Here is a 15,782-nt window from a genome sequence, read left to right as displayed (position 1 = left end):
AAAAAACCATGACACTTTAGCATGGAAACATAACCAACATACGAAAAGAATTAAAGAAAAAAACACCCTAACACACATGCACGGAAAGAAGGTGGTCGTGTGCTGTAGAATAGAGAAGAAAATAAATTTGATAATTGAATCATATTTAGCTAATTAATAAATTTGGTAGCTCGTAGAACGTAATTAGCTGAACGAGGATTTATAGGAATAATAGTAATAAATGAATGGAGAACACGAAGAACGAGAATCAACCCGTACGTGTGTGTGTGTGTGTGTGTGTGTGCGTGGTTGTGTGTGTGAGAGAAAGAGAAGTGTGTGTGTGTTGAAATAGGTTTGATAGGAACCGGATAAGGAAAGGAAAAAGTTCCAATTATCATAGATGCAAAACATTATCATTCGAATTTCCACCCTAGCCATATTAATTGCGCAAAACACAAAACGATTCAAACAGTACGATCGGTTTTTCAGCAAAGCACCTCCACACACACACACACACGCACACTCTACGTTGAGGCAGAAACGCTTTTGAGTGAAGCGAGATAGACATGAGAGACGTGAATGAGTGTCAGTAACAGTTTGACAGTTTTGTGCAATTTTACTTCCAACTTCATCCCCATTTCGGCCACAGCAAACAACAAAATACAACAACAGCTTCTACATTTCTTTGCAATCGTTGACAAACCAATAACCAAACCAAACTTTTAAAAACACAAACCACTAACAGTGAGCTAGAGCTATTGCAACAGTATGTGCAAACCTGTTTGCGTTTATGCGTATTTTGTTTTTACTTACTTACTACTAACAACTGATATTTGTGCGTGTGTTCGTGTGTGTGCGTGTCGTGTGTGTGCGCGTGTATGTGAAACGGGACGGATATCTCCCAAACGTTTTATCAGTGCCGCGGTGTTTGGCCAGTATGACATTCAACACTTGCGCCTCAATTTGCATGCTCAATTTCAATACTTTTGAATACTATTTCTTTCACTACCGGCGTTTAAGATGCCAACACTTGCGCACCTAAACACCCCGTCAATACCAGAGCACCCCCTACCCCCGCCCCCAAATTAAACGATGCCTTACGCGCACAGATATGCACGCCGGACTAAACAATGCATATACCACTCTCTGTCTCTGTTTCAAGTACCTGAGCGGAACCGGCGTATCGACTCGCGACCACTTGGCTACTCCCGATCGTCTCCAAGTATGGATCCTTCACTTAAGGACGGGAAAATATCGGGCAAATGGACAGGCAAATGGCGTTTTGCTCAGAGTGAGATATAGTGGCAACTTGGGAGCAGGGATTTATAGAGGGACCGTTTGCGAGACACGTGGCGCTTGAACGGGTGGAATGAATCAACCTGTTCACGAAAAACCCTTTTGAGGATTCAAACATGACACAGCATGACGGCATGGAAACGTACCGTAAAGATGAAAGAGATAAAAAGCAAAAAGAACGAGTAACAGGCAACCATTCACCTGAAATGTCAGATACTATCTATCTATAGATACAGATAATATCTCAAAAACCTCGCTCTCTTTTGCTCTGGTTTTTTAATTTTCTATTTGATCTTTCTTCTTCGATCTATTCTATTGTTATATATTTTCTTTAATCACTTCTGCTTGCTAGGCGAGTTTGTTTCTCTTTTGCAATTTTTCGGCTTTTTCGAAGTATTTATTTAATCTTAACAAACCATTCCGTTTTTTTTTTTGGGCTTTCTGTATGTACTTCAGGTTTCAAAAATTTATTTCGTTTAAAACGTCTTTCATTACTTCATTGAAAAGAATGATTGAAAAGTAAGATTGGAAAAAATAGAGGAACCAGCCACTAGTACAATCACATAATTTATGGGTTAGCAAAAACCCGCGATTAATCCTAGCAAATCCTTTCGTGAAACGTCAATTTTGTGTAAAACACGCACACACACATACAGACACAAAAGAAAGTTTGATAACTTTGTTTGCCTCAACCTGATTACAAATGTCAATAAATGCTTCACTACTAACACAAACAAACACACACACTAGTGTAATATGCTCTATTAGGTAAACAAATGAAACGAAAAAAAATCTCTTGCTAATGTACTTTTCATCCGTCAACGTCATCTGTTGACGTTTTTCCCTTCCCTAGTGGAACTCTCGTCTAACGTTTAGCTGTCTTGTTTTGTACACACTACCTACCACTTTGTCGGTGTAAGCAGTGTGTATGTGTATGTGTGTCAAACTGTGTGAATAGTTTTCGTGCCGCTAAACCTTCCTATTTGTGTAATGTTCATTGGGAGTTCACTTTGAGGAGGAAGCTTTTTATCACACGTCTTTCCCCGGATGAACGTTTGATCGTTGGACTTTAATGCTGCAGCTGCTTGCAATCTTGTATACATACATATACGAGAGCAAAAACTGTGAGACAGACGGCACCGTACTACGTACGGTGTATGCTGTCCTTATAAACGCTAATAATGTCAAATGTTAAAGTGCCAGCCACACCTTTACACGCAAACGGCTGTGTGTTGCCTCAGCTGTATTGACCGTTTGTTGTCGTGCGCAAACGAACCAGGTAAACCGAGAAGCAAATGTTGAAAACCAAAAGCAAAACCCCCCGCAACTCACGCGCGGAAGCAAATGAAACAAACAAAAAAGCAAAACAGAACAAACAACAACAAAGATAGTGTAATAACAAAAGAAAAACAAATAAACGCTTCACTAGAGTAACAAACAAAAAAAATCCAATAGAACAAAAATGTTCGAACGGAGGAAAAGTGCAGAGTTGCGAACAGAAACAATAAACGTAAACACATTACAGCAGTAAATTCAATATATCAATTGAAGCGAAGCTCCTTGCCCTCATTCCCCTCACCTCCCATGTTCCTTCACCAAACACCGCGTGTGCGAAGAGGGCGCCCGCAGAAAAAAAAAACCTAATGAATTGAAGAAATTAAACAGCCGTTTCCAGCCGAAAGCAAAAGGAAAACAAACACACAAAACAACAGTAGGTTTAAATAATCGCAAAAGCAAAAGCAAATGTTAGTGACGGAAGCATCAGAGGAAGAAAACGGACCGGAGCGCGTTAGTAGACAGACAGCTAACGCACACGACCACGCATCAGTAATAAAATGAATGAATGAACCCAGATAATGAACTCTTATATAATAAATCAAAATAGAATAATTCATCCAGTCATTATATAGAATGCGTAAATATAGACCGAATAAAAAAGAGAGAGAGAAAAAAAAGCAAACACACACACACACGTCGTACACATGCAAGAAGAAGAAGTGGAAGAGGAAAAAAATTGTCGTAAACGTTATTCTAAATTTATTGTACATATTTGTCACTAGCGTCACTAGTTAACTAGAATATAAGAAGAAAACAAAGCAAAAAAATATAGTGCTGCAGTGAAGCCACTTTGCGTTAAATGGGACAAAAGCTGTAGCGAGCGAAACTAAGAGGAAGAAGAAAAAACCAAAAAAAAAAGAAGAGACAACACACGATAACTCGCGAAATAATGGTGTTTGAGTAGTTGGACACTTTGTTGGACGGATAATAGATTACTAATGCATGGAAATAATTACAACACTCATCACACACACATACACACATACATACATACACACACACAAACAAACACACGTGCAGTACACTTACCCGTACAATCATGCACACAGGAAGGTTCTTTAAAAAAGTTTCATCATTTAAAAAAAAAAAACATTCAAAGTAGAGAATACCGAAAAATACACACCACAAAAAACATGCAAATACTATAGGTCAAATGTCATGGATGAGGCTTATTAAGGATAGCTTGTTAAGCTGCCAAATGAATACTTTCACTCTGCTGTTCTGTTCTGTTGCTCACAGTGCGCTCTGTACGAGTGCGTGTTATATTTTGATCGATTTCGTCGATTTAGTTTTAGTTTCCAGTTACTACTTGTGGGGGTGTGGGCGGTTTGTTATTCACTGTCAATCACCGGTCTTAAATATTTCGTTCATCAAAACACGCACCAACAAACTTATGTTACAATGATTAATGTAAACTTTTAAAACGTTACACAACGAATAAGAATAAATTTATCAGATCGGGGATTTTTTAGTACTATGTAATTTCTTTATACATTACAAAAAAAGGTACTTTACTTTTGAAATAAAAACATGAAAAATATGGTTTTTAAATATCGATAAATGTATATATATATATATATATATATATATATATATATATATATATATATATATATATATATATATATATATATATATATATATACATTTTTTTTATCGAAATATCGAATATTTCAATATTTAAATAATTTAAATGTCGATCAATCGATCACAATGTAACAAACACACATACAGCCGCTACCAATAAACCTAATATAACAATAAGCGACAGGACACAACAAGCAAACACGGATGTGTTAGTGAAGAGGATATTAAACAGGAATGCAAATGTAACTAACCAACCCACACATATACCGAAAACTCACACTCATAAGCCTAGAATGAAGAACTCGGAAGGACAGAACAGCGCTATCGAAACTTCACCTAAACTATAAAGCTCATGTAAAAAAGTAAGAAAACACACATTACTTACACACACAGCAACACTCAGACAGAAATAATCTAACAATAATTATAAACGTTCAAACCCCGTCAGTGTAAAAGGCCTCTGATTCACTACAAACACTACAAACACGAAGTGACAGTATGACACGTACATCAGGAACTTCTTTCGCTACGGTAGGCGATCGTATCACTGTCAGTCGAAACGAGACTGTTAGTACACACTTTTACACACACAAACAAACACATCTCATATATACAACTCTCCATGTGCTTAGCATGGTTGTAAAAGGAATAGTTTTTTTACCCCCTCTCCCCTCTGTGTAGTGAACTTCAATGCGTTTCAGACAGCTAAACAGTGGAATAAAAGAATAGGTCATGATGGTTGTTGTTTGTTGTAAAACCAGAAACGAATGAGTGTGTTTGTGCGTGTGTGTGTGTGTGTGTGTGTGTGTGTGTGTGTGTGTGAGTATGCAACAACAATAGAAAATAGGTACACATAATCAAAATGAGAACCGAGCAGCAGCAACAACAAATCACACTCAAAGAGTAACAGTTTAACAAAACATTCAAACACAACCGCGGTCATTCCGTTTTTATTGTTCGAGTTGTGTTTTTTTTTGCTTTTAAATTTTGATGACTACACAATCTTATCACGATTCATTCAAAACCAATGCGTACAGCTACAATATAGAATAAAGTTGTAAGAAAAAGAAAACAAAAACGTAAGAAGCAACACAAAAAAAACTCTAACTCTAAATCACTATAGCAGGAAGAGCTGTCATGAACCATACAGGAATTACTAAAAAACACATTCTAATGCATTATGTGCACGATAGAGTTGAACAAAAAAATACAAGCGAAAGGCGACCATCGGGAAGGCAGAAAGGCAGGATCAAAATCATGCACACAATCAAACATATGTTTGTGTAAACGCGATCAACTCAACGGTCATGTAAATATTATGCATTCTGATCTGTTGAAGCTGTTTAGCAAGAATAAAAAATAAAAGGAAACACACACACACACACACACACACACACACACACACACACACACACACAAACAAGCGAGCGAGCGAGCTAACCGAACAGCACAACCGAACACTGAGCGGTGGTAATCGTATCTAATAAAATTTCGATCACGATCGAAAAGTTCATCCGTTTCGAAAGTGTTCACTTTGGGTGAACTAAATAAAATCATCACATCGACTTCGTTTTTTAATTTGCACACCGGGTGACTCTTTTCGGTGGATCGAAATCTTATGCGATAACCACCGTATACGGCACTCATTTGCGGTGAGTTCTTAATCGATCAAAATGAAGCAAGAGGAACGTTTTAGGTTCTTTCCGCCTGTCAAGATGCAGAAGGAAGACACACGCGCAAACAACAGCAAAAGTAAACAATGGAAATGTAAAATTTGTTTTGATAAGTTTAGCAAAAATGTTTACTTATGTTCCGTAAACAAAATTAACGTAACATAAAATAAAACCCGTAGCAAAGAGCATGACTTTTAAAAAAGGAAAACGAGACTAATGCCGGTTAAAAACGTCAACCATGCAGCTAGCTTTTGAACAGTGCATATGGTAAAACTATAGCTCAAAGTTCCGTAAACAAAAATACAAAACCAAAAAGTGTTTTACAAGATCAAACCGAATCGACTTGTGTACAGGGGCATCGGCAAGGAATATGGCAAGGAAGGAAGCAAAATATAAAACAACAACAAAATAAAAAGAAAAAATCGCTAGCACACAACTTACTGACTGACTAAAAGGAAATGAATTACCGAATCTACTCCCGGACGGTGTCGCGTATCTTGCACATACAAAAAACATTTGTAAAACTTAAAATAAAATGTCAACCAACACAAAAAAAGAAAACAAAAACCAACCGCCAAAACGTGTTTTATGTTTATCATATCATCATAATGAAGGGTGAAACGGAAAAATAAAATAAAAACGGAAACCCAGAAAAACAAACAAACAAAAAACACACACACAATTTACAAGATTCTCATTCAAATATACTTACAAGCGGAAACCACCCTTATCCCTCGCCCTTCTCCATATACCGTGGGAAAAGAAAGGAAAACAGAAAAGTAAACAAATAGAAAAAAATCCGATGTCATACTAAGCTTCAAATGAAATGAAAGCAAACAAATTAAATATAAAAACAAGTGAAGAAAAAAAAACAAAATCGTGAAAAGTAGAGCATACTACAACACAAGAAAAGAAATGAAAAAAAAAACATTGGATTTAAAAAAATAAATCACATCTCACATGATACTGCCGATTTTTGGATGAAACAAAAAAAACAAAAACAGAATAAACAAGCAACACTATCTCAGCAACACACGTACACAAATACCACCCAATGTGCAATTGGAAAGATCTTAGTTTTGCTACATTATTCCACTTTGTGTCATATTATCTAAAAAAAAAAACATTTTACGTGGTGATTTCAATAGTAAAACAAACAACAACAACAAAAAACAGTGGACTATGGATGAATCTGTAGAAAAATCTGCACATAAATTAGGCAAGAGAGAGAGAGAGAGAGAGAGAGAGAGAGAGAGAGAGAGAGAGAAAGAGAACAGAACGCGAAATTATGACACAAACCAGAACTTGAATAAAACAGCAACTAGTAAGCTGCGTTAAGGTGAAGGGAAAAAAATACAACAACAAACTACAAACAAACCCATATATAAACGAATTAATGAGAAGATAAGTACACTGAACGTGCAGTAGTAGAAGACATTTACAATTAACAATCACATACACACTCACTCACTCACTCACACACGCACAAAAACATAACAATCGAACCAAGTATATCGGAGCATTTTGCGCATGAAGAGGAAAAACACACACAAACATGAGAAAAACCAAAACCCACAAACCCGATACACAATGTATACATATACTCTTTTACACGTACATTGATTCACTATGGAAAAACAAAACGAAAAACAAACATATTATACACAGTTCCATTCATCAACATCTACAAACAAAATGGAGAAAAGAAGTAAAAAAACGGATAAAATGAAATGAAACATCAAGCATGAAGCGTTTGCGAATCGTAAAGCTCCAAAAAAAGTATTAAATGAGAGGAGTTGAAAATAAACACACACTCATACACACACAATAAATCCACACACAGACACATACATACATACACATATATAGGATTAAAAAATACACATGCAAAAATGGAGGAAAAAAACCATAAAAATGAAGCAAAAGAGTGTATGAGATAGAGACAGAGAAAAGCGCGTGAGAGAAATAGTGCAATGTGTCGGTCAGGACACAGGGACAAAGTGAACTTTGTGTTAATTTTTATAATTGAAAAATAAAATTACAGTTATTGAAGAAAAATTGTAACAAAAAAAAAGAAAGAGCGATGTTTGGATTTCTTCAGAGAAATTTGAAGATAAGTTTACAGAGGTAAGTAAGAGCTGAGGCTGTGTTATCACACTTTTCCTCACGCCTGTATAGCCCCAATCAGTGGTCGGTCTAGAAGCTCTTTTGACTGAGCGGAGCGAGCCGCTCACACTCACCTCCGAGAGCCGGTGACTGCCATTGCTGCGAGAGAGCATACGAGCTTTCTTTGCTCATCGCATTTCGCTGACTCGCTGACTCACTGACGATCCAGAAGCGTTTTGCTGCAATCATTGCGCCTATCTTGGCTTCGATCCTTCGAGACTCATTGAGCTTGTTTACTTATTCTGCCAGCTGGAAAACTTCGTGGCTAGTCTCCGTGTAAAAAAAGGCAGATAAATCTACCGCCGTATCGAACCTGTAGAATACTGTCGGACAAATCACACGTGCAATGTATCGTGCATTTTGTGTATTGTTGAAGTCTTCTGGATCGCAGGAGTTTGTGAAGCACGATTTCCCTGAACAGTGCGCCTCCGCATATCGTGTTACGACTCAAAATTTCTTAAAAATAAAAAAACAACTATTTTACGCTGTACGCTCGGGTTAGTAGCCGAAAATACTCGACAGAGTAATTGACGAATCGATAGGGTTACGAGACAGTAGGAAAACGAATCAGCTACCACTAGACAACACTAGAGGGCGCTAACTCTACAATTGTACACGAGCGCTTCGGTTTTAAATCGGGGCTTAAGTTTCCTGAATGACCCAGAATCCAACAGAAAATGATTTCGGGAGAGGAAGGTTGGAGGAAGGTACCTTGTTGAAGTCGGTGGTTAATTGAATCGCTATCACTTCAGTATAAAAGATGGAATGTTGATTAAGGTGTTTGATGGCACAGTTATCGCGGCTTGAATGGATCCCACAGCTCCCTGAGTCGTGATGAACGGAGGACAGAGGTTGCTGGAGGAGTTGTGGTTCCGAACTGTTGCTTTCTATCGGACGTACATAATCATTTCGGATGATGCATTGATAGTTGGCTTACTGACGATTTAAAAGGGACATTATTTATCTCCTTAATCTAGAAACAATTACAGTATGTAGACACACGGTTTAGTATCCTTCTGCTGACCTTACACCCCGGTCCGAGGTTTTCCTGCCCGTAAGCATGTTCTTTGTGAGATATCGAAACTTATGTATGCATATGTTGGCTATAATATTTTTGTTTTCTATCAACTGCTTTGTTTGTACAGACACTCCCTTCAAAGTACGGGCTTTACGATGAAAATGATTTTATACAGCTCGAAATTCGTCAACGACAAGATAAAAAAACGAAACAGTTCCATATTGACAAAATTGCCTGAGTAACCAATATTAAGGCGCTTTTTAATACAAATTTGCCGCCATAGTGCCTTAATAGGCAAATTTTGTCAATATGGTTACCGAAGACAACTAGTTCCAAATAGTCTATTAAACCGTGTGTTCAATAAAGTATAAAAATATTTATAAAAAAACAACAACCTGCTCGTTGAAAATATGTTAGCATCTGATTGGACATGATCAATCAAAACGGGTCGGTGAGATTCGTTACGGTTTCATGGTTCACGATTATCGTTTGGCTAGGCTGTTAGGTGTGATGTTAATTACCAAGCTATATGCTAGTGCTAACGTAATCTGCTCGATTGTGATGCATTTCCTACACATTTAGAAACAAATTTCTGCCTTTCACTTCTCTCGTTTGAGGACAGAACGGTGATAACAAAAAAAAAAAAAAGATTCATTCGATCGAGATTCGCGCCATCATGATTTCGGTCACCGAGATTCTATCGCCTACGGTTACTCAATATCAACTGCTCGATTCAAAACGACCGATAAGATATTCATCTACGATATTACGTCTACCGCTGGATGTGCATCAAAGCTGGTGAGATTTTTAAATTGGTAGCTTTGAATCGCATCTCGGCGAACGAAGACTGTGCTGAGGGCGTCGGTGTTGGACTTTTTTGGGGAGGGGGTTTGGCACAGTGGGTTTTGGTTTTCACTTGAACATATTAACATTCACCTGTCCGTGCGATGGTGTCTGCTGGTGCGGTGCATCGATATCCTCGTAGCTGGTCGGATGTTCCCCCGCTCCCCTGGTACCGTCGTACCCGCCAAACTCGAAGCTTCCGCCCCGGTCGGAAAGTTCACGCTGCAACAGCAGCAAGCTGAAGGGCCGGATAACCAGATTAAGTATCGCAAACACGGCGGAAAAGATACCGTGCGATGGGAAGTACGAGATGATGCCCATCAGATCGAAGAAGAAACTGAACCCATTAATGACGGCACACTGTAAGTGGTGGAAAAGAACACGATCGTGATCAGTAGACTATGCATTATTGGAATTCAACAAAAACAAAAACGTACAATTTGGACTGCGTCGATCGATTCCCGGCAGTGTATCGCCCAGAACAGTGCCACCAAGTAGAGCAAGTTGTAGAACAGATAAGCGGACGGTAGCCACGCACTGCCGAGCGCCAGCACGATCAGAATGAAGTGCACGAATGCTATCAGCTAGCGGTTCGGACCGAAAAAAAAGAAAGACAAAAAAATATTCAATCAAAAAACGCGATCCGGGTAAGCGTACTGGGAATGCAAAGGTTTTTCCTTACCTTCAAGCGAGTGTGCATCGAATTCATTGCTCGCTGAATATCCATCACCGACTGGTTTGCTACTGGTTCTACCGGGGAGGGCCGCGAAACGGCGATGACTCAATTCGGTTTTTTTTTTTTGCGTTCTAATAACGAGAATGGCTTCCTCAACACCCCGATAGTAGCAACATAGGAAGATTCGTTCCAACCCGAACACAATACATCACCCTAAAGGGTGGTCGACAGCACTTGGTAGGCTTCTCTCCGCAGTCGGATAAGTTCGGCGAACCCGTATCAGATGTTAACCACGAACCACCGGCGGGGGATGAACCAAAATAGGTCTTATTTTGGGTATTTTGAAATAGAGCCTGAGCTTCGTTTGTTTAAAATCAGCAGGCACAGAAGGAACTGTCAATATGGATTCAATGGTGATGGGTATTGGAACGAGCACCCGGAACAATAGTGCTGACTCTAGCCGATCCGAGGGATTATTAATTTTTGTTTATTTATTTAAAGAAAATTTAAGGTAATTTACATTTATTTCAGTATTAATATAAAGTTAGTAAGGTAAAAAATATTAAAAGTCACTTTACAGCTCTCTGACAAGTAAAGTTATATTACCAAGAATAAGAAGTGCTGAAAAACTATCATTCATGCAAATATTCTATCCGATATTGAATTTGAACACGAGCTAATACAATTTAAAAAAAAACACCTCCATCGTTATATTCTATTGACTATGATGAATATTTATCTCAACAAACAATTTAAACATATTTTAAAAGTCATATTTCAGACAAAAACACAAAATAAATTAATATAAATATTTAATTGCGTTCGAACTGCCAATTTAAATAATCGTCGGTAACAACTGTCAAACTGCTACGAAAGATAACAAACGAATGTAAATAAACAAAATCCCACCGAGAAGTGATTTTACCGCTTTCTGACCAACATCAATCAAAGAGTTTGATTTCTTACCTACAAAAGTGCTTATTTCCAGCTACTACATACAGTAAACTAGCGTAAAAATGAATCCTATGACGTGAGTAGCTCTTTATAACCACTTTCCGCCTGCTGTTGTTTAACCTGTCTCTCGCTCTTGGCTCGTACAATCCCACTCCAGAAACATGAAAAATGTCCTGCAGCTCAGCAAACAGGATCTCAAACATATCGGCAAAAGCTCCTGGCACGATCAGTACAAAAACAGTGCGTGGATATTTGTCGGTGGGCTGCTGTACGACCTTACCGAAGGTGACATCCTTTGCGTGTTTTCACAGTACGGTGAGATCGTGAATGTAAACTTGGTCCGCGACAAGGCAACAGGAAAGTCGAAAGGATTCGCATTCATCTGCTACGAAGACCAACGGTCGACCGTACTGGCGGTGGACAATCTGAACGGTATCAAGCTGGTCGGCAAAACGATACGCGTTGACCATGTGGACGATTATCGGCCACCGAAGGAAACGGACAAAACCGATACGGAAACGCGCCAGCTGTACATGGAAGGGTGCGCACCGGAAGTGATGATGCAGCGGGATAAGGAGAGGAAAACACGCTCCACCATCCCGGAGCAGAAGGTTGAACGACGTTCGAAATATGCGGATGTAAAGGTTAAGCAGGAAGTACGGGAACCATCCATTAAGCAGGAGAAAGAGAGACGATAGCACTTTTTGGGAAGAATTATGAGGTAGTTATTGTGAATAAAAACATATGGGTAGTTCCATCCCTCAATTATTGGTTAATTGTTTCTTCAAACAATAATTGTTTCTTCGCTTGCCCCTTTACAGCTTTGTAGTGTGATATCTAAAGGGGTGAGGATGAACAGATTACCGAGAGCTCACGGTATCGAGAATCTAGGTGAGCTCTGGCTCATATTCCCGCCATGCATGACAGTTTAGGATGGTTTGCCATTTCAGACTTTTCTTAATTTCATCGAGGAATGCAGCATCGTCTTTGTGGTTTGAGACTGTCCTGCGTAATGGATGTTTACGAAAGCATTGAGCAAGGTAATCCTACGAAGAATACTCCACTCAAAAAACCTGGTGTCAAAAACTGTTGAAATCCTCAAAAGCCTCGTTCGAGAGAAAGATGCTCAGAACGGTTATTGAGCCCCGTATGCGTGATGTGACAACGGAAAACCCTGCTAAGACGACGAGGTCGACGAGCACATTAGCATATTCGGTTCGTCAGGCTCTGGTGGATTGGTCATGCCACATGAAAGCCACATGGCTAGAGGAGGCGTGGCAAATTGAGATGGGGTGAGATTGTCGATGCGTTCGCGAGAAAGGCTTCGATAATGGATTCGGATGCGATCTTAATACGCGCCCTAAAAAGCGATATTGTGCTCTTAAAATCCGTATCGCGTCGAGTAGTTCTCAAAACAAAAGCAGCATATATTCGTCCTTTTTATCAATTCAACATTAAATTATATTTGCAACATCTATCATATGGAGATATTGTTTTTTTTCCTTTATTTTTGTGGTTATCCAGTTACTGTCCGCTGGTTTGTTTGTGTTCGTTTTGCATTTTTATACACACCCACCGTGAGTTGATTTTTTTTTTTCGCATTGGTGGGATGTACATTAGGCGCATACTTGGCGCCTTTAATTATGTTGCTTATGCTGTTATACGTGTGTGACAGTTTGAGAAACACTCCGTTTTTTCCCATCCGAAACACGAAGTAAATCAAACACAAAGCAATCGTGCAGAAATTAAGCAGCAGAACAGAACTTGAGGGGAAAAGAAATGGCTGCAATTTTTAAGTGTAATAAAAATCCGTACATCAACAATTCAAAATTCCCATCCATATACACACACACACACACACACGCATATACTGTTCTAAATTTAAATTAAAAGGAACACGTCTATCTTGTTCAGATGTTTAGCTTCTTCTTTTTCCTTCTTTGATTTTGTTTCTTTTTGTTATCATCAATTGCACACTTATGGTAATGTTGTTTAGTTTGTTGTATTAATATTGTTAACCATCTTTGCGCGCGCGCTTATTGTGTGTGTGTGTGTGTGTGTGTGTGTGTGTGTGTGTGTGTGTGTGTGTGTGTGTGTGTGTGTGTGTGTGTGTGTGTGTCTGTGTGTATATGTATGTATATAATTTATTTTTCATTTAATTTTATTTTATCTGTACTTGCTGTACTAGTTTTTTGTTGTTGTTTGCTTTTATTTTATCATTCTGTTTAATATTTCTTTGATTTTTACCCGATTTATTTATACATCTTTAGTTGGATGGCTATGGATGAAAGGACAAACTCATAGGAAGAGAGTTGATTTGGAGGAAGAGCAAGTGTTTTCGCGCATTCCATAATGGCTACCATCCGCCGACTCACCTATTTGGGTTCGGTTTGCTCAAACTGAATTTCATTTCGGTATTCTCTATCGGTTAGTTGTGCCATGCATAGTTGACTTGTTTTCTGTAAACATAGTTTTCTATTTGTGGACTCACTGGAAGAAAAGTACAACTTAACCCAGAAAATTACTTGCGAAATTGAACAAAAATAAATTAAATTTCGCATTTCACAATCTGCAATGTCTTTTCGCACTCCGCCACATGCTCAGTTGTCGATGCGTCGAAGTGAAATAAGATGTACCTTGTGCTGCTAGTGAGGTCTCTGTTTCTTAAGTCGTACCGATCGGAATACTAATAAAAAAATACCTCGCTGCTTTTGCGTGGAGTGGAGCAAGATTACACTTTTTTATAGCAGAACTGTCACGCCCAAGCATGCTCTTTCTCTCTCCCATACATGGCCGAATCTACTAATGATTGCTTGCTATAATATTTTGAAATATGGAGCTAAACCTAAACGGACAATAAGTAAGCGTTCCGCTTATTAACGTAAGTAGTGATCAAAACCTACACATGCACACTTGCACACATTGCTGTACCAAATATAGCTTTTGTTAACCATACATGTATGTATATTGAGCTTGCAGGACGAGATTACCAATGATTAGTATGAGTGTGTGAGCGCTAAAGTCCTTTAGAAGAATGTTGTTAGTTTTTGTGTGTGTGTGTGTGTGTGTGTGGTTTTTCTCGTTTTTCCCCCTTTTTTTGCTGATGAAATTACCTTAATTAAGATACAAAAAACAGTTAAAATTATATATGCCATCACTGTTAACTATCAAAGTACAATCACAAATGTGTTCTATTTTTTCTTTGTTTTGAGCTTGATTCGGCTATCTTGCCCCACTCTACCGTACTACCTATACCACCATACGCATAGTAAACGAAACAGCGTTATACATTCATCTAGAACTAGCGTTTTTTTGTTTTGTTTGTTTGACATTTTTTTTAAATCGTTCGTTCATGTTATTTTGTCGCTGGCAGTATGTGTTGTTTTTATTTTTTCATTGTTTTCCGTTTATGCTTCCCTCTTTGTTTGGTATACTAAATGAATCTTTCCACAATCAGTGTCGACGCCTTTTGTGCATGAGGACGCGCATCTGGACGTGTGTTTTAGTGAAGGGAGCTGGCTCGAACCCGGCCCCAGAAATGAGAGGAATCAGCTTCGCTCCCACGAGTGCTCATTATAGTGTAGGTTCAGAGCCAGCTCCGGACCCATCAGTTCGGAATCGTGGGAGTTCACTCCACTACTTTGTTGTGAGCGGAAAAGCTACCTCTCTCGCTTCGCTCACCTCACTAGGTGGCGTTTTCAGCGCTCCATAAAAAAATAATGTAGCTCAGTACTGGGCAAATAGCGCTCTTCTGAGCGCATTTACCTAGCCTTTTTACCTAGCGCTCACCGCTCTCACCTATGTGATGGTGAGCGATACGTTCCGATCAGTCAAAGGACTTGACCCAACACTAATCTTCACACATCCACAAGCGCTACCGACGACGAAGTGGATACTGATTGTAGGCAGAGTCTTTAGGGTATATCTAAACGGTCTAAAGGCCGGCCACCATCATAATCGTTGGGATCAGAGGCCCAGATGTGATACCCGTCCGTCATACTTTCTTTCCCACTAACTTCCAACCAAAGTACAACAGGTGTAGCGTTTTTTAATTGAGCAAGATTCTTTGTGTTGCGTTGTATGCTTTAAAGCTACCTTTTTCCTTCTTGGTTTCCGCAGTTTGTTGTTTAATATTTTGTTTTTTTTTTTTACTTTTAACATAGCCTTCTAGTATAGGTTTTTTTCCACCTTATGGTTTTTTTTGCTAATATTCACTATATACCATCAGATTATTTTCAGTTTCCATTTTTTT

The 15,782-nt window shown here is 38.7% G+C and overlaps 3 protein-coding genes across 3 annotated transcripts in view; 2 read left to right on the top strand and 1 right to left on the bottom strand.

The window, feature by feature from the left end:
- LOC126563597 (disintegrin and metalloproteinase domain-containing protein unc-71) overlaps window positions 1–1,222 on the top strand; it is an 86,535-nt gene extending 85,313 nt beyond the window's left edge. Inside the window, exon 22 of the mRNA XM_050221334.1 lies at window positions 1,142–1,222. Coding sequence (XP_050077291.1) covers window positions 1,142–1,148 — 7 coding nt within the window. The 3' untranslated portion in view covers window positions 1,149–1,222. The remainder of the gene's footprint in view (window positions 1–1,141) is intronic.
- Window positions 1,223–9,967: 8,745 nt separating this feature from the next.
- LOC126561103 (type-1 angiotensin II receptor-associated protein-like) lies at window positions 9,968–10,638 on the bottom strand. The gene is made up of 3 exons (XM_050217052.1): window positions 10,583–10,638; window positions 10,338–10,484; window positions 9,968–10,260 (listed from the first exon to the last, which is right to left on the bottom strand). The coding sequence occupies exons 1-3, from the start codon at window positions 10,625–10,627 to the stop codon at window positions 9,970–9,972; spliced, it is 483 nt and encodes a 160-aa protein (XP_050073009.1). The 5' UTR covers window positions 10,628–10,638; the 3' UTR covers window positions 9,968–9,969.
- A 1,040-nt stretch (window positions 10,639–11,678) lies between these two features.
- Window positions 11,679–12,228, top strand: LOC126560926 (RNA-binding motif protein, X-linked 2). Its single transcript, XM_050216880.1, has one exon. It carries the CDS (start codon window positions 11,692–11,694, stop codon window positions 12,226–12,228), a length of 537 nt encoding a protein of 178 aa, XP_050072837.1. The 5' UTR covers window positions 11,679–11,691.
- The last annotated feature ends 3,554 nt before the right edge of the window (window positions 12,229–15,782 follow it).

This window comes from Anopheles maculipalpis, chromosome X, assembly GCF_943734695.1.
Source record: "Anopheles maculipalpis chromosome X, idAnoMacuDA_375_x, whole genome shotgun sequence".
In the NCBI taxonomy this organism is placed as follows: Eukaryota; Metazoa; Arthropoda; class Insecta; order Diptera; family Culicidae; genus Anopheles; species Anopheles maculipalpis.
This window is presented reverse-complemented; position numbering and strand designations above follow the sequence as displayed.